This window comes from Erigeron canadensis, chromosome 4 (assembly GCF_010389155.1).
Source record: "Erigeron canadensis isolate Cc75 chromosome 4, C_canadensis_v1, whole genome shotgun sequence".
Lineage (NCBI taxonomy): Eukaryota > Viridiplantae > Streptophyta > Magnoliopsida > Asterales > Asteraceae > Erigeron > Erigeron canadensis.
Genome location: NC_057764.1, coordinates 44,585,477 through 44,607,852, shown reverse-complemented (window position 1 = coordinate 44,607,852; position 22,376 = coordinate 44,585,477). Strand labels below are relative to the sequence as shown.

Below are 22,376 nucleotides of genomic sequence, written 5' to 3'. Positions count from 1 at the left end.
TATAATCATTAAGTTGTGTGGTAAAATTGTATCTCTGTTTTTTTTTTGGTAGGTTTAATGTGCAAGTTAGGATTGTAGATGTCACTGTTGCTATTGGAGTTAAAATGAATGATCAACAAATTTCAAATCTTATACAAAGAACAGCCTATCAAATTTGTGATGAAAATTATGAGGTATATTTGGTTTATTTTAGTGCTAAATATGACTTTTCTATGCATTTTAAGTCATTAATTTTTTTTAAAATGGTCATTAGTTGTAATAGGAGTACATTTACTTCGCTACATGCATGCTTGAACTAGTGTTAAAGAAATTATTTAAGGTTATAGCGCATCCATGTGAGTCTATATATCAAAGTGGGGGAAAATTCATAATACCTATCACATCCAAGTAACCAACATAATCCTTCTTATATGCGCCTACTATGGGCAACCAATTTTATAATTTCTCTCCGGCGTGCAATGTACGCGTTTTAAGTCCTCGTGTATCATTAATAAATCCCAAGGTATATCTAACATTCTTCTTCTTTAAATTAATCAACTCATAAGAATATTTGTATTATGTCCAACTCAGTTATATTTATTCATTAATACAATCTTAAAATGAAGTTTAAGAAAGATTATTTAAAGTTGTCCGTGCATCGCACGGGGTCTAAGCACTAGTTATATTATATACAGAAAGTCATGGTCTTAATGTTATCATTTTCTAATCTTTTTCATACAAAATAATCTTACTAGAAACTAGAAAGGCATCACAGTCTATAATAGAGTTTCCTTTTCTTTTTTTTTTGACATGCAACTTGTGCAAAAAACTCGGAGATGCACGAATCGGTTAGCATATGCTTATCATAAATGTTCGGTAAACGAAAATGACAACACAACAAACACGTTTTTCATGCGTGTGAGGTCTTCCATTCGTAAGTTTTTCATTTGATCATAACAAAGTAACCGGATGGAGTTTTCCCTATCTAAATGACTTGAGGATGGCAAACCAATTTTTAATTTGATGTAACGACCTAATCAGGATTTCATTTCCGTGGCCGGTTTCAATCATTTTCCTGACTACCTAGATAATTTGAAAAATGGTACTTTAAAATTGAGATTTACATGGAAATTATATTTCCATGAAAATCATTAATCACGAAGGGGATAAGTATAGATTTGACTAGACATCCTCCAAAAAACCGGTTTTGGGGGAACCGGTTTCCAAAAAACTGAAAAACAAAACAATTTCTCCCAAACAGGTTCCACTTTTTGGAAAGACCGTTGGTACCAAACCGGTTTTGGTTTTCAGTGTTTAGAATCGATTTTTATCTGTTTCATATCGGCTCAATTTTGGTATTTGAGAAAAAAAAACTGAAAGAAACCGGTCAACCTTTTTACTAATCCTGTTTGGTCAAAATCGATTTCGTTTTCGGTTTGGAACCAGTCTCTCCAAAAAACGGTTTTGGGCATGTCATATGAGTATATGACTATAACGAGCCGTGTTTTGTTTTGGGCCCATATCATCGAGTAACTATTGTTTACTTAACATTGATGCATATTGAAAAGTTTTCAGACGTAATCGAACTATCTTGACAAGCCCATTATTATGAATTATGATCCATCTAAATCTTATGAAAATGCCAAAACTTAATATTTCCATCTTTAATTAGTTTAAACCAACCCAGTCTCCAGCTACGCGTAACGTGTTCAAATAACAATATTTTGTACACATCAAATATTTTGTTATAATTGCCAATCGGTTTGGAAATGCATGCCCATTGCCCAGATCAATGTTATTGTTATTTTTTTTTCAATCTCTTAATTCACACAGAAAATGACGAATTTGAAATTATAACCAACACATGTTTTTTACTTATTTAGGTGCCTCTAATCTAAGCGTTTAGTTTAAACCAACGATCGAGTTACAGACATGGTGAACCGTGAAACTATAATATTTACTTATAATACGTATTATATCCTTAATTAAATTAATTTATAACATCAGCCGTTAATTACTAAGTTAACTACACCACTTCTTTTACATCAAGAACATACACTACTCGCTGTTCTAAAAATAAAATAAAATAAAATAAAAAAGAACATACACTACTCGTCCCTCCATAACCACTAATTGTCACCGCCGCCACCAGTGATGGAACTTGAACATTTACTATAGAGGGGCAAAACTCAATGAAACATAAAATCTGGCTTTGTTAAAGGGACTAATATGTGATATAAAATTTATTTATAAAGATATATAAGAAAATTAGTATTAAAAATAAAAGCTTTTGGAAGGGCTGGAACCGCCTTTGGTCCCTTAAAATTTTCATCTTTAGCCGCCATCACCACTACTTGTCCATCATCATTCGTCGTCATCGTCGCATCACGCGGATACTCTGTTACCATGCCATATATAAACTCAATACTCATGCGGATACTCTGATTTTGGTACCAACGCCAACTAGAAAAACATGTTATTTGCTCTCGTTGGGTCAACAAACTTAAACTATTATATATAGTTGTGCTTTTAACAATTAGTTTATAGACAAAGTTTTCAGAAAGATACTGAAAAAATAAATAAGATTACATCAAATATATGGGACTATTATTACCATAATGACTACGACATGCTAACATTCTTAGCAGAAGCGGTACCAGAAAAAAATCTCAGAGGAGATAAAATTAAAAAATCCGTGAAATATAAATATAAAAGGGGTCAAAATGTTAAAAACCTATAAGAAAAATTTTAAAAATCGATGAAAATTTTGAAAATACATGACAAAATCTAAATTTTGAGGGGCGCAATTGCCCCCTTTACCCCACGTGGTACCGCCCTTGATTCTTAGTACTAGCAGATGACCAAAAAAAAAGACATTGAGACGATAGAGTCAAAAACAATATTATTCTGTCGTTGTCGTCATTTATTCAAACGCCACATGATTTCTTTCATAAGACCATCACCAAACGAAACATATCAGTATATCACCTTCAAGAATTTTAATACTTACTAGCAGCAGTAATATGTGGGATCTATTCTAAGTTTCTAACAGCTCAAAAGGTTGGGTTAGATTGAAGTTGAGTTGTAACCAAATTTTCATACGAGTCCTGAGTCCATATTTCTTTTGCGAACCTACAAGACTCGAATAAGTGTGACATTGTTTAATTTCAATGCAATAAACCCGGCATCTGATTGTTGAGACATCAATTCCTCGACGAAAAAGATTCATCGTGGTACTGGTTGGTATTATGTCTCTTAACATTCGCCACCAAAAAACATTAACCTTCTTATTGACATGAAAATTGATATTCCCAAAAGTCTATTTATTGCTAAGAGATACTCCCAAAATTAAAAGTCACTAATCCATTATGTTAACATGAAAATTTGAATTATTAATTGGTTTGAAACAGAGTTTGTTTTGATTTGACTAAGGGTTACATACTTACATATTAGTACTGTAATTTAAGAAGGAAATTAAGCAAACCCATGGTTTGGAAAAAACTAAAAAAGGCATATAGACATTATCGGTCTTATAAAGTCGGTGCGTGCAAAGCCGCATAGTTGACAACAGACCCACGATGAATCACAAATCCAATGCAACTTTATTCACCAACTTCAAGAGAAACATCACACACAAATTCCCATTTTCGTGACATTTTATTTTAGGGTTAAGGACGTGACGTCGAAGTGTAACTATGGTAAAATATTTATAGTGGGAATTAACTATCAAATTGGATATTGTGTGTTAAGAACTTAGTAAAAATATTCAAATTATGAGCCGACCAATCAAAAACTTGCACGTGGCGGCTCATATGGGTTGCCACATATGTCAATATTATATAAATTGGACAAATTATCAAGTTGTTAACATACAATTCTAAAACCTTAGTTTGTTCCTACTATAGACATTTAGTTATAGACTTATAGTTAGTTACATTTCAAGGTACTTAACCCTTTATTTTATACTAATAATAAGTATATGTTAGATTAACACAATAATTCGGAACACTAAGGGAGAGAGGAGTCATGTAGGGCTGTAAACGAACCGAACGAACACGAACGAGACCTTGTTCATGTTCGTTCGTTTAACTTAACGAACGGTTCACGACCAGATAAACGAACATAATGACTTGTTCATGTTTGTTCGTTTGTGTTCATGAACGAATTTTCGCGACCACAAACGAACGAACACTAATGAACAAACACAAACGGACAAAAATATTTATAAATTTTTTATTTTTATTTGAACTTTTTCTTAAATTATTAGGTATTAATAATATATATTATATAAAAATATATTTATATTTAAACTATTTTCTATTGTATAGGTGATTATGTGTGTGAGTATATATATGTAGAACATAACGAACCAAGGTTCATAAACATATTATTGTTCACGAACGAGCGTTCACGAACAGATTATCGAACGTTCATGAACGTAAATGAACGAACAATAGCTTTGTTCATGTTCGTTCATTTAACTAAACGAACGAACACGAACGAACTTCCCGCCGAACGATTCATGAACTGTTCGTGAACTGTTCAGTTCGTTTACAGCCCTAAAGTCATGTAGTTGGATTCTCCATCCCTCCCAAATTTCCACCAATCAAATACCTCCAACTCAATTTTCTTTTTCAACCCTCCCAACCATTTTCAATGGCATTCATAACCTTCTCAACCCTCCCAAATTTTATTTTTTTTCCTTTTCATTTAATTTAATCAAACACTTTCTTTTTTAATAAAAACTTAAATATTTCATTAAAATTAAACTAAACATCACATAAACATAAATTAAAAAGAACATAACAACATGATAACGAAGACAACTAAATCAAACTCGCAACTGATGGTGGTTGCATTGTTGGATCGTCAAGGTATGATAAGTCATAAGCCGATACATGCACCGTGAGATCATATCGGAGCCGATGATGCACGTCCTCGTCCTGTAACTCCCTGTTTGCTTCCGGGTTATAAACTCTTGGCACAGGTGGATCCATAATATGAATTGGTGATATTGCCCGCCCGTTGTCTTTGATGATCATGTTGTGTAGTATAGTACACGCAGCGACGACTTTTCCGATCTTTTCCTTTGTCCATAGTCGGAGGGGACGGTCCAAAATCTTCCATTTTCCCTTGAGAACACCAAACGCCCGCTCAACATCCTTTCTTGCAGTCTCTTGTAGTCTTTTAAATGTCTTTTCATCTTGTTCCACTGGATGCGGATAAGCATTAACAAATGCAACCCACCTAGGGTAGATTCCATCGTTAAGGTAGTAACCACGCTTTGTAATCATGTCCATTTATGCTAAATTAACTGTCAGGCGCAGATCCATTACACTCGTTTTGAAACAACGGCGACTGCTGCAAAACGTTGACATCGTTGTTCGATCCAGCAGGACCGAAAAACGAATGTCAAATCCACAAGTCATAGGAAGGAACACATTCAATCATAATAGTAGGTACCTTGTGATCACCCCTCGTGTAATGCCCTTTTAAGTGTTTAGGCACATCCTCCATTCGATGTGTGTACAATCAAGACCACCAAGCATTCCTGGAATGTGGTTTCTTTCTTCGTGAGCTTGTGTGATGAGAGCAACGAAGTAGTCACGCATTAGTATCGCGTGATCTTCTTCTCTGTCTCGATCGATGTACCTACGAGTGTCGGAAGAGGTGCCAATATCTTCAAGCTCGGCATACACTTGATTAAAAAACTGAAAAGTACTCCCTGTAGACGAATCGTCTAACTCCGGTGGAACACAAAATGAAGAAGACGAGGAAGGGGAATCCATTTTTTAGTAATGTGGTGTTTTTTTGGGTGAAAGTGTGAAGATATGGTTATGTTTGGTGATTTTTTTGGTTAAAATGTAGTGTATATATAGATAAAGAGGTAGGAAAGTTTTTATATTTTTTTTATATGAGTTCAAACGGTCAAAAAGGTGTGGCCCCCACCTCCCACGCTCCTCCCAACGTTCAAATTCCTCCAGCCCGTGGCTGGCTTTTAGCCCGCTGAACCTCATGTCGTTCGCATGCCGCAGGGATGGCGGCGATGTGCAGTCAGCGGCTTGGCCAACCTGTCAAGCATGTCGCTGTCACTCCTTTCCCCTTAACTATGTTCTATTATTATTAATATTAATTGGTCATTTTTTTTTGCTTTTCTGACTTGTTAGTAATAAGTCCTAGAATTTGAAAAAATTAGTCTGAATACGTCATCATGAAGAATAAATAAATCAAATTTGAAATAATGACAAAATATAACAAAGGATGGACAAAATTGATTTAAATAGATATAATAGAAACATGATATAAATAGATAAAAGAAAACCATAGGTAAACTTGAATCCATACATATATGTAAGAACAGAAAAAAGAAAGGGTGAGATTTCTTCAAGTTGGCTAACATGCATATTAATTAAACTTTGACCCTTCAAGGGTCAAGATTTAAAGATGGACCATTAATTCCAATTCAAAGGTCAAGATGTGTCCAACTTGATCAATCAAGTTGAAAACAATTTGGGGAATCTCCTCCCGAAAAAGAAAAAAAAGGGGTTTTTTAAAGTTATCACAACTTAACTAGTCAAATTAGAAAGATCTTGACCCTTAGATCAAAATCAAAAGTTCAAACAATGGTTTGTAAATCATTTCCCAAAAGAAACATATACACACCACTACTAGCCACCATTCCACATCATTAATAACCGAAAAAAGCAGAACTAAACTAGATAAAGCACCTAGCTACTTAAAATAAACTAATTAATCGGAACACAACATTTTGAGAAATCCGGGTGCGTAATAAAACAAGATATAACAACACAAAATGCATTCTACATCAAGTCCATCCTTGTTTATACCTTTTGAAAATTTCTTCAGTTTGTGCGTTTCTATAGGCGCTACAAGCGATAAGATATAGGCATATAAGAGCCACAACGGCTACAATCAAGATCACGTTGGCGGTTCTCCATTCCTTCCTTAGGTTTCCCAGCAACCCGGCTTTGCAAGAGTCACAATTGTAGCACAATTGATTAGGGTCGTTGTTCCATATTGGACAATCCACATCACCAGTTGGGTTAGTCGGGTTGATCCACATTATTGGGTTCACGTATTGGTACCCACACGCAGTTGGAGGCTTGCAACACCCCGACTACAATTAAGAACATCAATTAATTAAAGAAACAATTTTTTGTTCATCATTAGTCAATTAATCACGTCGTATCATCTAGTAAATTTATATATATATAAACATTTCAGTATATGATTGGTTTATAACTTTATATCATGGGGACACATCAAATACCAACACTACTGGAAATGACAAGAAAAATGGATGCCATGTGATAAGCTTTTTCTTTCTAGTTTATTGGATAATGACAAAAGTAACAACGCTAATGCAGTTTGGATTCAAAGAGATTTAATCATTGCCACATGAAAGCAGGCTCAAATATTACTCATCGTTACGACTACACTCTAATAACATTAAGTCTAATTTTGCACTAGTTCATTTCAATAATCATGTAGACAAGATTGATGAGTATAATTTATTATAGATATAAAAAGTAGGCCCATAAAGCAATTATTTGATTTTATCACTATAGATTGAAAAAACTATGCATGGTCACCAATTTTTCAACAACAAACATCATATATGTTTATCACATGATTGATCTAAATGACAGTTGTGAAGAAACAATATGGTTCATGGTAATCGTCAAATTATGATATGTAATTTGTTTATAGATAACTTTGAATCTTAAGAGCAAAGAATATATACATCTTTGTGGTCATGATGGTTCACGCGTGATGACTCCAGGCTACATACATAGCGGGTAGTCGCTCTGGGATTAGTCAACTCGCAAAGTTGGTTAAATAGATATTGATAGCTTTAAAAAAGGAAGATAAAAAACCTTAATGTGCAATTTGTTTGAAGGTGTCATAGACGATACAACAGTATTCGAATTTCAACATATGAATATTATAGTTTGATTTAGAAATAGAATGATACAGAAAATTAGGTATAGAAATGACAATGCTCATCTGACCCGATGAACATCTTATTCCATATGTGGATATGAATAATGAAATTAACGAATATGGATGTAAATATAATTTCACCCGCTCCATATAATCGTAATTCCTAATCAGGTATAGAGGACCTTAACTAAGGAGTGGCTAATTTTCAAACTAGTTATATGATTATTAATAATCAAATCATACCAATCAATATGGAAACATACATGGCTTTGGTATAATTAATATGTTAAAATTTTTACAGCCTTATGAAGAATGGTCAAAATAGAAGAAAAGAGAAATAAGCTAGGTTACTCGATCACCTAGAAAGACATATGTAAATTCTGCTTTTAGAACACACAAGTTAAAAACTTTATGTCATTTTCAACCAGTAAATTTGTCAACCCCCCCTTTTCTTTCTATTATCATTTCATGAAATTAATGAAATAAAGAACAATGTACAACAATCCATGCACAAATAACAACCCATGGGCATCTAATCTCGTATAACAGAACACAAACAAACACAAGGTCAAATAATCGAAACCCAAACAAAACAAAAAGAAGAAAAAAAAGGTACCTGAAGAGGAGAGATATTAGTAGCGAAAAATTGATCAGCAGTATAAGAATCTTTCTGGGTCATTTTAGTACAAATCGAAGAAGAACTCAAACACGATTTAATGTTCCCCCAATGATCCATATCCGTAACATGATCCCGTAGCCATTCAGAATACCCACCCAATCTATATTCCTTATAGCTCCTCCCGGGAACCGAATACGCGCCAGATGGGCGCGTTACTACAAACGCTAATATAAGTAATATTAGGCCCGTTATTATAAGTGCAGCGTTACAGAATAAATAAAATGCTAATAAACCTTGTTTGTTCCAATAAGCCCCAACGAAACCTGTCAAGGCTAACAGCAAAAACAAGATGCCGATGATTAGAACCGGCCAACGAAGCCAACGTATGCATTCGTTGTCCGGTTTTGAAGCGAGCCAAATGCCCGCGGTTATAATTGGGATGGAACATAATATGGCGATGAAGTTTAGAGTTGCTATTATGTTGTTACTTACTGCCATTATTATTATTGTTTACTTTCAGAAGAGTTAAGAGAGTGTATAGTGTAGTGTGAAATGGGAAAGATTTCGAGAATGATGGGTTCATGGTCATGTGTTTGTGTTTATACTACTTTACTCTTTTTTTTTTTTTTTTCTCGTGTGGAGAATTTATGGGATCATCTTAAATAAATACCCTAAAACTCCTTTTAAGTATTAGATTGAGACATGTAACAAAATTAGCAGGTGAAATTAGAAAAAAGAGTTAATGGATAACACTTGTCACATTTTAAATCTTTTAGAAGAATTTTTAAGCTAACTTTTAAGAAGATTAATCATTTTTCATAATATATTGTTTTAAATTCCTACGTGTCTATCTATTTGATAACGATCGATTAACTTGATACGTAATGAATATTATTTTATAAATTTTGAAACTTGAACGCTACCTATTATTTATGGGATGAGATCCCCTTAAGTTTACGTAACTTGAGGGATAAAGTTGAGACGATCTTGACCTTTAAACTCAAATTAAAGGTCAAGATTCAAAAGTGATAAATGATTCTTAACCATGGATTTTCATTCAATGATCAATATTGCTTCAACTTTACCCCTCAAGTTACTTTTAACTTGAGGGAATCCCCAACCTTTATCCATACTTATGAAACATTTACATTCTATTCTCGAGTTTTTTTTAAAGGATAAGAAAGAAAAGAAAAGAAAAAAAAAGCTATATATCAAAAAGTCTTTCTCGAGTCACATGGAAAACTAATGAAATGAAAAGAAAATACAAAGTTAATAGTGTTCTTGGATTCGAAAGAAAAGAAAAAAAGTTATAACTTAACAATTATGTCATTTTCTTCATAAGGTTGTTATTAGTTAATAAGGATAGGTAAAAATAAATTAAAAAGTTTTTATCCAAATCCTCCCAAAAATGAGAGAAAATTTTTACATTAAAAAGGCCTTAATTTTCTTTTCTTCCCCTTTCTTTTATTTAAAAAAAGAAACTCAAGAATGCAAAATAAAAAAAAATTCTAATCCTTTCATTTTCTGCCCTTTTAAAAAAAACTTGAGAATTGAGTGTTAGTGTATTTAAGGTTTAGAAAATGACCACAAATTAAGCACATATCTAAACACACCGAGACGAAGTTAGCGTTTCTAAAATTATTTTCGACCTAAACTGATAAATTTAATATTTCACAAAATCTAATGTATTTATTAGTTATCCGAATGTCATGCATTCAGACGGTTTAGTTGGGGTTTATCCTCCTACTAGGTATTGAGGGTGAGGAGACTCTCAAACACGGACCCTGTTAAGACAACGTAAGCTAGATTCCCTATTGAAAACAAATGATCTACACCTTTAATATATATATATATATATATCCGGTAAAAAATACATAGTACTTAAGTTTAAAATTAAAAGATAATAAACTTTGTGTAAGAAATGATACTCGTATTAATTTACAAGTATCAATTTAGACATACTTGTTGGTTTTAGCTAAATAAGTGCTTATCTATCTTTTATATAAAAATAACTTGTTATTTTCACAAGCTAAACTCTAACAATCTGAAAATTATACACATTTTATTTCTACAAATCCCTTAGAGTATCATATAGATATTAGCGGTTTGAATGAATTGTAAATTATTAGATTTTGTTTGTCGTCGATACACTATGCGAATATAGTGCTAAAATTTGCTAAAAACTTAAATAGTCTTTTTTTCATTTAAAAATAATAAATCGTTTGTTCCATGACTTCACTCAAGCCACACTATTCACACACATACGTATATGTGTATATGCATATACTGATATACAATGCGCGCGCACACACAACGCACGCTGCTTCACACACGGCTTGGCAAACCGTGCAAAGACAAGTAGCTTAAATGGCAGCGTTGTAGTAGATTAGTAGCGACTTGTATACAGTGGCAGTAATTATCATGAGGATTGAAGTACCTAGACTAAGGTTATTATATTCATAAAAAATCATAGTTTAATTACTTAATTAAATAAAATCAAATACATATTTATTTATACGTATATAACACATATTTATTTGGTATACACTTGACACTCCTAATCTCTCTCCTTGAGTCTAATTCTATCTCCTAATTAATTCTCTATTTTTCTATTTTTTAATTAAAATTTTATAAATACATCATATGATATATTGACAATTAAATAAATAAATAAAGGTTTTAATTCTATTCCTTAACAATTATTGTAATTATTTATTTACAGATTTCATATTTCCTGTTTCTTTAAATTGATACTGATTATTTTGATTTATGTACAGAAGCTTAATCTCATTTGACCATTATATCCTTGAGTTTATTTTCTCTAACTTATTCGGTTATTCACTTGCTCCATATATTTATGCTTCAAAACCTATTCATGGAAGCAGCCATATCCTTTACAACAACTTCATTGCAACATCACCATAAACTCCATTATAATCAAAACAAGAATCATGAAATAGAAAGAAAACCGATTAAAAATTCTAGAATTTCTTTTCTCCTAATTCATACCTCCACATAAAATAAAACTAATACAATAACATTCAGTTTTTATCGTTGTCTTCAAATTCAAATCTGCTTAGAGTTGGATAGGAAAGAACAAATCTACACTAACAATTGTAAAAGATCAAGAGTAAAGATGATAGTCATATGATGAAAGTTCATGTTTGAATACCCAATTTAATTTATATTTTCTTTTTTAGGAAGAAAGTGGTTAAATTTATATTATATGTTTTAATTTTCTTGTATATTTGTTGATTTACAAAGTAATCTTAATTTTTGAATCACTGGTTAGGTTGTTAGTTTGATTTTGGGAGGAATCTGGAAATCGCAAAAAGGGAACGAAATTGGTTTCTTTACGGAAGACATAGATCGTGGTTAATAAATTAATGTGAAACTGGGGGTATATTAGTCAACAACATAAACTTTCAGTGTATGAAGTAAAAATCAGCTCCCTTATAAAAAGTAATATATTTTCATCCTCATTCTCTGTTTCCATTGTCATAGTTAAAAATCTAACAATTTTAGAAGAAATCAAATACGAATACTTTCGCGATAAGGACTCATCTCTAAATTATTTGTGGTATATATATTAACAAAAATCTCTTTAAAACGTACAAACTAAAACTCATTTGTGTGAATAGATTCAGATTTTAATCCAGATGATGAAGATTTTGACGATATCGATGCTGATAATGAAATGTTTCATAGCGATGAATCCAATGATGAAAGTGAATGAAACTATTCGGGTGAATAAGAAGACGAAACTATGTTTGATGACGAATATTTTGATAATGAATATGATTCCGATATGTATGATAGGTCTTCCCTAATGAATTAGTTAATAACGTATTATTTCTTTAACTTTTTGTCTTATTTGGATAGTTTAAAATTATATTTTATCTATTTGAATTTAATTTAGTTGATATCTATTTTTAAAACTTATAATTTATATATTTTAAGACTACCCGTATAATAGACGGACCTAAAGACTAGTACACTACTATAGATACTTACGGTCTGACACTCTGACGTATATAGGCTTTAGAGAAAAACGAGAGTAACATTAGGATCCAAAATAAGCAACTTGGCCTAAAATGGTTGGGCCCAGTTGCAATGATCATTAAGTCATAACATCCATCCAACACGAGCTTTTTCCGGGCTACTACTAAGCTATATTCTTTTAAGTTGGGCCATATTTAGCAATTGCTTCTGTCGATCCAATAAATCAACAAAGTGTTTGGCATATTTGATAAATTAGCTAAAGAGTAAAGAAATAGATAGGGAATCAGAAGATTATAATATTTGCTAAACGAAGCCCTAAGGGCTTTTGTTAACATGCATTAAATAGTTGTACACTTACTATAAAATTAAGGGGGTAAACTTTTGATATGGAAACGTACAACCTTATAATTGACATTAAGTGAAACTCTAAGGGCTTCATTTAGCATTTTCTTATTATATATATAGTTGGTAATTGTTAGTTGCTACTGTTGGCTGTGAGTCCAGTATTAACTTGATCTCAAAGTGAAACCAATCTTTTTATGAAGTCTTACCAAATAAATTCTCCATCACTATAATGATCACATCTTTCATCAATTTACTTTTAAGTTCTTACAATAAATCTTTTACTGAATGATTTTGATTCATTGCATATAGCTATAAAAGTATATAATACGAGTATATACCTATATAAGTATATAAAAAAGAAATATACAAACAAGAAAGAAAAACAAACAAAATTTTGTTTGAAGTCTAATATTGGCTTTTGCTGATTTTGGGTCTAGTGGGTTTTATAGTCCATTATTAGTTCGTCCCAGAGCTTCAACATTACCAAATACCGATAGAAACTAGAGAGGAACGAAATTTTTTTTTTTAGGCTATCTATAATAGGGTGCCCTTAGGTGTCATTGGATATTCTTTGTCGTTAAAACTTGTCCAAAACTAATGATTTTTTTAAGGATGCCCTTACCCAAGGAAATGCCCTTACTTGTCCTTACCTAATATATCTTTGTTTTTAGTGGGAGGTAAAAGGGTATGTAAGGATATGTAAGGATGTTTGTATAGTTGGAGATAAGATTATAGGATTTGAAGGATTTATAAGAATGTATAAGAATTTGTAAGGATATGATATGACAAATCAAGGACGCCTAAAGACGTCTTTAGCATTGGAGATTTCCTTAGCTTACCTCGAAAAAATGTAGCTTTAGTTTTATAACTTTATCTATGCAGCTTAACCATTATGGTAGTGGTGAAATCCTAGATTTTGTATGTGATTGTCTCAAAGAAATTTATTTTTAAATCCTTAAATGAAATTTAAATTTTATTTAGAGTTATTAGATTAAAAAAATTGATGTTATATACTTTTTTGAAAAAAGAAGTTTATATGTAATTTGGTCATTAATAATAAAAAATAATTCCTCCATTTTATAATTATGAGTTCTAAATTTTATATTATCTTATTTAAAATCAATTCTTTTGATTTTTTATAACATTTTTTTATGTCGTACTTATCAAATTATGACTTCATATATATATATATATATATATATATATATATATATATATATATATTTTTAATTATAACGTAAATTTTATTGATTATTAATATTTACTTTTACATCGTTAGTATCTTATGGTATTCAAACAACAATATTATCGATATGTATACGGTGCCTATTATAATAAAAGTCATATAAAAGATTGTAAAATGATAACATTACCATTCTCAACATCTTTTACTTATGTTTGTTAAATTAAAATATTATAAAACTTTAATATGTCATTAGTTATATATGTCTAACTAGTCCTAATACCCGTATGATGTACGGTAGCTATATAGATTAGATCATAAAAAATTTGAATATGCCTTATACATGATTCGTGAGCATGAAATAAATTAAGCTTAAAGTAAATCGATAATAGAAGCTAAATTATAATAAACATCAATGATAAAAATAATATGTGTTTAGTTAGAGTTTTGGTTTTACTATAAATTTTTAACATCACGTCAAAGTCGGAACTTATAAGTATAATGGATGGCGACAAATAGTCATGTGATTTCGGATCGTAAACTCAAGTTTTGAAATATTCATGTTAATAACTTATTATAAATGATATATTTAATAGAAGTTAAAAAATTGAGAAAGAAAAAAAAAACTATTTATTAATGAGAAAACGATAAATCAAATAAGGTTATAATGTCTTTTGTACTAATAAGCCAAGAGTTAGAGTTCAATTCTAAGTCCAATAAGAAAATTGAATCTATATACAATTAAAAAAACTAATTTAATAAATAAATTAAAAAGACACGTGTCGATCAAGGATTACGCTACATGTCGTTTCAAGAATATCTTAATCCTGTTTTAGTTTATTGGTAGATAATCGAGATGTTAATTTGTTATGGGAGGATTTGATAAGAAAGAAGCAAATACGATACTGTGCCGACATGGTGACATATATTTACAAACACTATATGGTGAATCATGGATTAAAAACCCCACATGCTAATCTTTAGGAAACCTTGTATATCCTTAAATGTGACAAAAGGTATCGTGTTTGATGTGAAGCCATGAGAAGGTAACTACTGTGAGGACCATTTCCTTCTTTCAGAAAAAGGTACTGTAGCTTTAATTCAATTCAGCCCCACAATTTTAATTCACTAGCTTTGTAAAACAAAGTTGTCTTATATTATATCAAGTTATTTATTTGTTTATTATTACTTATATTTAAAACTTTCTTAATTGATCTAAAGCGGTGTTTTGCCTGGTTTATATTTTTATGCTTATACTTTTATTTTACAAAGTTGTTTATATTTTATAAGCTTACAAGTTCTTTTTATAATGTTTGGATTAGCTTACCTAGCTTATCACCTATTACAATGGTTTGTGTTATAAAACTATTGTTAGAGAAGCTTATCAAAACTAGCTTATATAAATCCAAATGCATATATTCAATTAGCTAGGCCAAACACCTAAATGGTTTATCTTATAAAAATTAAGCCTAAAAAACAAGAAGCCCTCGTAAATAAGCTAGACCAAACACCCCCTAACATGGGCGGTACCACATGGGGGGCAAATTGCCCCCCTCAAAATTTAGATTGTGTCATGTATTTTTAAATTTTTCATCGATTTTAAAAAATTTCTTATAGGTTTTTAACATTTTGACCCTTTTTATATCTATATTTTATGGATTTTTTAATTTTGACCCTTCTGAGATTATTTTCTGGTACCGCCTCTGCCCCTAAGTCAAGAGAACATGAAGAGCAAATAATACATATGCACCAACATGCCCAAAAATTAAAAAAATACTAAACTAAATACACACATATCTAATACGAGTAAAAAGGTTAGAATATATAAAGGTCAAACCCTGTTACAATATAAGAGTAAATTTCTAAATGTTTGGTATTTTCATGAAAAACATGGTTTGGGACAATTTCAATAGCAGATTGACGATCACTGTACACACTTATAGGTAGAAATGTTTAAAGTTTTAATTTTAATTCATTGAGAAAGTTAACAAGTCAAATTATTTTACAATTAACAATTATTATAGTAGTGCATGTATATATTACCAACCATATGGGATAGTTTGATATCTGATGCTCAACCGACACATATTATCTCATGTGATTATAAGTTTGGTATACAAACAAGTGTTGCTAAAAGCTTTAATAAATGAAATACTTAATGATTGATTCATTAAGTTTTTTTTTCTAGAAATATCAAAGTGGTATAGAAAAGGTTAAAATTGATGTGAGCAATTTGCCAAGATCAATTAGAGAACATGGGATAAGGCTTGGATGAGATTGATGGTGACACTATTGGACATAACACACACCAACATATAATTCCGAAATACTAGATGTGTTAAAAGAAATGAGTGTAGTAGTGGACATAGTTTTTTTTTTCTTTCTGGCTAATTAAGTATATCAATATCAAGATTCCTTTTAGAATATAAAATATCACAATTTTTTTATTTAATTTATTTACGCATATGCACTTTGGTTTTCATTTTCATATAAGGAGAAGGGTATGTAGACCATCCGTTTTATTCGTATACCACAGATTCGTAGGTTAAAAAAGTAATGGTATGTACGTAATTATACCAAATATGTAGATTGCAAGTTTCTTAACTTGGTTGGATGTGACAAAGTTGTATCCTCCACACAAAAATGTGTGACTATAAATGATGATACATAAGATGAATAAACAAGCACAAAATAAATAAAAAGAAAATTAGTAAACGACAGCAAGAAATGGTTAGGAAAGGAGACAAAGGCTTTTGTTTGTATAGATATTTGTTTCTTTAAAGTGCACATATAAAGGTTATAAAACAGGAAAGTTAATGAGAGTGGTCAATTTCTTTTGAGGCAAGTTGGTACTTCACATTGAGTATCTCTTGTTACATGGCGTTTAAGCTTTTAGACTTTTTAGATTATATATCAAATTAAAAGATTCTGAAGGAGATGTATTTTGTCAATCTACATATCAAAAATTTCAAGGGTGATCAAATAAATCGTGTTTATTAGTCATATATAGTAGGCTATATATATATATGTGAGGACAATAAGTCATGATACAACTTAAATTATACTACTCAAAAAGATTCATGTTTCATCATGTATAGCATGGAGAGTAGAGTTTGGGTGAGATGAATTTTGTAGATTAAAACTTGAAAAACCTTCATATATATGATTTAATTAACTTGTCCAAGTTAAATGCATCTATCATTTTCAGAGACCCAAAAATCTTTCTTTGATGATATTGGTATATATACATCATATGTAGGATTGAATAACAAGGAGACAAAACCTTAGAATTAAAATCCTCTCTAGACTCATCTAAAAAATCTGTTATCAGATTTATTGAATCTTTCTGTATCTTGTCTTCTTTTTCTATAAAGGTCCACGTAATATCGGTTTTTTTTTTTTTTTATCAAGATTAATACCTTCGATTGTAGTTGCATACAAATTCTGATGCAAACAGTACAACTCCTTGTTAAAGTGTGGTCCATATATATATATATGTGTGTGTGTCTTTCGCAAATGACATCCCAATTAATTCTTGTCTAAATCCAGGGTCGACGTAACGGTAGTACCTTTGCTACTATATATATACACATTGTATGATATATCTTTTCATTGTTTTGTCTTTTCCCATAACTTTTTCCACTAGTGACAAGAGAAAGCCAGTGAACCAAGTGTTTTACATCTATCCTCAATTTTTCAAGGCCCGAATACGTATAGTACGTACCTAATTTAATTAGTAAAATCCCGGTACAAATTAAGGAGATTTGTAAAAATAAGTTGAGAAAAGTAACGTACGTGTTAACTGATATTATGTGTGAGAGAGAGGGAAAAATACTAGCTAGGGAGAAAATAATATGTTAATGCAATTTGTAAAATCAATGATCCTAATAAGTACATTGAAAACATTACTCGATCGATTATATAATATTAATGCAATACGTATTCAAGTTCCATGTATAACAGATGTAATGTTGGTTTTTATAAAGCAAGCACAAACTTTAAAGGGGGTTAATAAAGTCATTAACAATATTGCTCACAAGATTTTGAAACTTTTGTTAAGAAAATTATTTTTGTATGACGTATTATTTGCCGTTAATGCTATTAGTAAAAGCTTTATATAATTGATGTTATAAAACAATTACACCGGTTTAACTTTTCTGGAATATATTGATAAACAGATGACATTTCTTTCAATGGATCGAAAGAAGTACTTTTAATTAGAAATTAAATTTAGGGGAAAAAAAAGTACTCGTAATATACAATCAACAGTTTCGTCATGTAAAAGAATAAATGGACTGACAACTTTATCGAACTGGAAATATCATTCAAAACTAGTTTTAAAAACTTATCTAATAAAATTAGAAGAATAAACTTGACGTAAAATATCGACAATTAAGTTTATTCATTAGAAAGAATTGAAGTCAAGAACTTGCAGTTTTGAGTGCAATAAGTTGCAAAGTTTTGAGTGCTATTTTCGGCATTGGTTATTAATGGTTAGTGTACGGGCCAAAAACGACTTACTTGAAAGATCGTTAGTTTCATAGTATGAGTGTAGCATAAACGTACATGAGAAATACGTTCGTACACAACCTTTATCATGTTATTCTAGTTGAAATATTTTTTGCATAAATTTTCTTTTATGTGTTTATATATTATATAACACGTAACCGTACGCATGATCAACAATAAATAAAGGTGGTCGCGCGTGGATCATTTTTAAAATTTTTCTTACTTTAGATTCAATAAGAAAAATAACGGCCTTTCATATAATTTTTTCTTTAGATAGTTAATAATTCGAATGTCAACAGTGGTATACTAATATTTAAAGTGGGTAGTATGTTGGACTCCATACACTATAGAACAAGAGTGATAACGACACATATATATGATCCACAATCAAGCGATAAAAGCTCAAAATTATGAGAAATCAAGATTCGATCTTAGATATTAAAGCGAACATTTTCTTTGTTAGTTCTCTCAAAAATAAAAGAGAGAAAAAAAAAAAAAAAAACAAACAATAGTTTTGGTTTCAAATGCATGTGTTCGTAGTGTGTGAACTGCTTATGGTAAACAGTTAATTGTCTCTTTAAAATTTATTAGAAAATTGTTGGTTTTACACAGATGTGTCATCAATCGATTAGTTCACCGAAACAACGAACTACCTAAGGAAAGTATATATGGAGAGTTAAATTAGGTCTTGACATCGATGGGATCCTTTTTTCTATAAAAATAATGGGTTCATGATAGGGTGATCAATCATGTAAGATTATTACGTTATCACACCTCTAAAAAGATTATTAAAGATCACAAATCCTTTCAGCTCACATTAGAATAATATTACTACTTGGTCATTAATGCATAAGATAATGTAATAATATTTTCTTTCACATATAAATATCTATACTATTTTATAAAAAAATAATATTTTTTGATTAAAAGAATTCATTAACATATCTTTAATGAGTAATTACGATAAAATACATTATTAGTCTCTTAATTATCTTTTAAAATATCTTCATTAACTATTTATATCAATAATATAAACCACTCGACGCTGTCGTCACCATCAACCTTCGCCATCACCACTACAAGTCGCCAGGGAATAAAGCCCTTGCTTTCTCTACGACATTCTACTATTCAAAAATCATGAGCCATCACCAGCGATTGTCTTCGTCGTCGTATTGTGCGGGTATTAATTGTATTAGTAAAGATATATCTAAAATTAAACTTAATTAATTAGTGCAAGCCATTGTTATAATACGCGATTCATTATAAGTTGTTCTTTAATTAGGAACACTTGACAAAAAAATATCTCAAGATCACATGGCCCATATATAAAATTAAAAACATCACATGATGAAAATGTACGTTTTTGTAAGATCAGATATATATATATGCTAAAAATATCTGAAATACCGAGTGTTATAATAATAATAATAATAATAATAATAATAATAATAATAATAATAATAATAATAATAATAATAATAATAATAATAATAATAATAAATGTGATCATGCTTGAGTAGTACGTGACAGGTGACACTAGTTAGAAATAAATCAAGCCCGATCTAGCTACTTCAATATAGGGTATATATATATATACTTTTAGTTACAAAAATATCTTAATCTAACCAATTAAAGGACCATGTCAATCGAAGGTCTAAAAATTGAAGAAAATATATATATATATATATATATTTACAAACATGATCGATCGATGATATATATATATATAATAATTAGAAATTATTCTTTGTTTTTTTTGAACATAAAATTAATTAATGGTAGGGAAAAATTAAATGAAACTCAAAGTAAGTAAGTGGTGGTTAAGTAACACTAATAACGGGGCCAAGTTGAAGGGTAGTGGTAGATGACTGCTGCTTGTTTTGCTGGCGGTCCATTATGATTATTGGCTTTGGAGCAGTAGCAAGTGTAAGTTCTAAATCAAGATTATCACTTTGACAAGTAGTAGTAGTAGTAGGATGCTGCACTACTACTACAAGTGATGAACATTTTGATGCTGCTGCTGATTTCTTCATGTCGACCACCGTTGGATTAATGTCGTTGTAGTAGTAGTCGTTAATATTATTAATATTGTTCTCTTGTTTTAAAGAGCTGCTGCGGCTTGAATCTATATTATTGTGATCTTGATGATGTTCTTCATGATCAATAACGACTGAGCTTGTCGTCATCTGTATATCACTACTTTTTTCTTGATTTTGTTGTAGTAGTAGTGGTACGTTCTTGTTCTGATTGCCTCTAACCTGCTGTACGTGACCATCAAAGAGCTGAGCTAGCTAGCTAGAGTAACTTATAAATTAATGCAACCACATTTTCGACTAAATTAATTTGTTAAGATTATTAGATATATATATGACTCAAAAATTAATTAAGTGGGGTTTTTAAATCAAGATTAATTTGTGATGATATGTATGTCTGTAGTTTTGTACCATGATCTAAATTAAGGTACGTACGTATAGATAGAAGAACACTACTTAAAATTAAACTTTATAAATATATAGTCATTCAATATATAGATGAGTACTATGTAGCTACCTACCAAGTCAAAGAGGCTGGAACGGCGTAGTTGTTTCTTGTTAAGAAGAGAAGCCTGGCGGAGGAAGTACTTTTGAGCATGGCTGGCGACTTGAGTAGGGGTCCTTGTGTTGACAAAGTTTCTTGATATCCCTCTCCAATCCCCCTTTCCTAGCTTCTCCAGTCCGCTTAGGAACCGTCGGTGTTCTTCTTCCGACCAAGGTAGACCTACATCGATATCATATCCCCTTATATAGCTAGTTATCTTTAGAAGAGAATATTGAATAAGTTGTACGTACACTTGCATCAAATACACAATGTAATCCGAGTAATTAATATTTATATACAACACAAAGATAACTACTACTTTTTTTTCTTTACATGCATAGTTTAACTAACTTAATTAGTATTATTGTTAGTTTGAGTATTGCATACCCTTTTTCCTTTCTTGAGCTCTTGCAATGAGACCATCGGATAGATAGCCAACCGACACAGTCTTTTCGGAGCTGAGGTCGTTGAGGGAGACCCGAGACGAAGATAAAGAAGAGGAAGAAGGCGAATGTGATGAAGCCGAAGCCGTGGGTAAAGGTGAATTAGAAGAAGAAGAAGAAGGATCAAAGCAATCCATGCTAAGGCATTTCTTCATCATGACCATAGAGTGTGGGGAGTCAAGTTGAACTCCAAATAGCCTTAATCCACCTCCTCCTGATCCTACCATAATGGTGGTGCTATTCACATTAGTAGTAGTAGTGCCTCTATTAATATTGTAATTAGTGCAAGTTCTTGAGTTGTGGCCTATGTTTCCACAATGTGAGCATTTCCTCCCCATTATTATTTTTTGCTCAAAGTTCTTTTTCAAAGAACAAAAAAGGGAATAAGAATGACCCACAATCGCTCCACACCTAAAAAAAAACACACCTAAAGAGAGAAAGAAAGATAAGTGTTTGGTTTGGCACAAAGGTAAATGATAATGATGATGATGATATATGTGTGGTGTGAAGTGGGTTTTTTTTGCAAAAAAAATTGGATATATGTAAACCTAAGATCAAATTGAATAAATGATTGGATGGACATACCTTTTTACAACTTGGGTTCTTACCTGAAACAAAAAAGATAACATTTATATGACTAGAATCACTTATCTTTAATTTTTTTTAGGTAAAAAGAATCTTGAAGCATTATATTGGCATGTCAAAAGGCTATCACAACAAGATATGATATGATGTGTGAGTGATTAAATTTGTA

At 31.1% G+C, this 22,376-nt stretch overlaps 3 protein-coding genes across 4 annotated transcripts; all 3 read right to left on the bottom strand.

Moving 5' to 3' along the window:
- Positions 1-4,805: 4,805 nt before the first annotated feature.
- LOC122597710 lies at positions 4,806-5,279 on the bottom strand. The gene has a single exon (XM_043770277.1). It carries the CDS (start codon positions 5,277-5,279, stop codon positions 4,806-4,808), a length of 474 nt encoding a protein of 157 aa, XP_043626212.1.
- Positions 5,280-6,594: 1,315 nt separating this feature from the next.
- LOC122596768 (tetraspanin-2-like) lies at positions 6,595-9,126 on the bottom strand. The gene is made up of 2 exons (XM_043769397.1): positions 8,561-9,126; positions 6,595-7,117 (listed from the first exon to the last, which is right to left on the bottom strand). Exons 1-2 carry the CDS (start codon positions 9,059-9,061, stop codon positions 6,806-6,808), a joined length of 813 nt encoding a protein of 270 aa, XP_043625332.1. The 5' UTR covers positions 9,062-9,126; the 3' UTR covers positions 6,595-6,805.
- An 11,182-nt stretch (positions 9,127-20,308) lies between these two features.
- Positions 20,309-22,120, bottom strand: LOC122598000 (transcription factor MYBS3). Of its 2 annotated transcripts, none has more exons than XM_043770608.1 (3): positions 21,567-22,120; positions 21,157-21,359; positions 20,309-20,860 (listed from the first exon to the last, which is right to left on the bottom strand). In XM_043770608.1, exons 1-3 carry the CDS (start codon positions 21,958-21,960, stop codon positions 20,423-20,425), a joined length of 1,035 nt encoding a protein of 344 aa, XP_043626543.1. In that variant the 5' UTR covers positions 21,961-22,120; the 3' UTR covers positions 20,309-20,422. The 2 variants fall into 2 exon arrangements, with proteins under 2 accessions (XP_043626543.1, XP_043626542.1); XM_043770607.1 differs by having other exon boundaries at positions 20,309-20,863; positions 21,567-22,118.
- Positions 22,121-22,376: the final 256 nt, after the last annotated feature.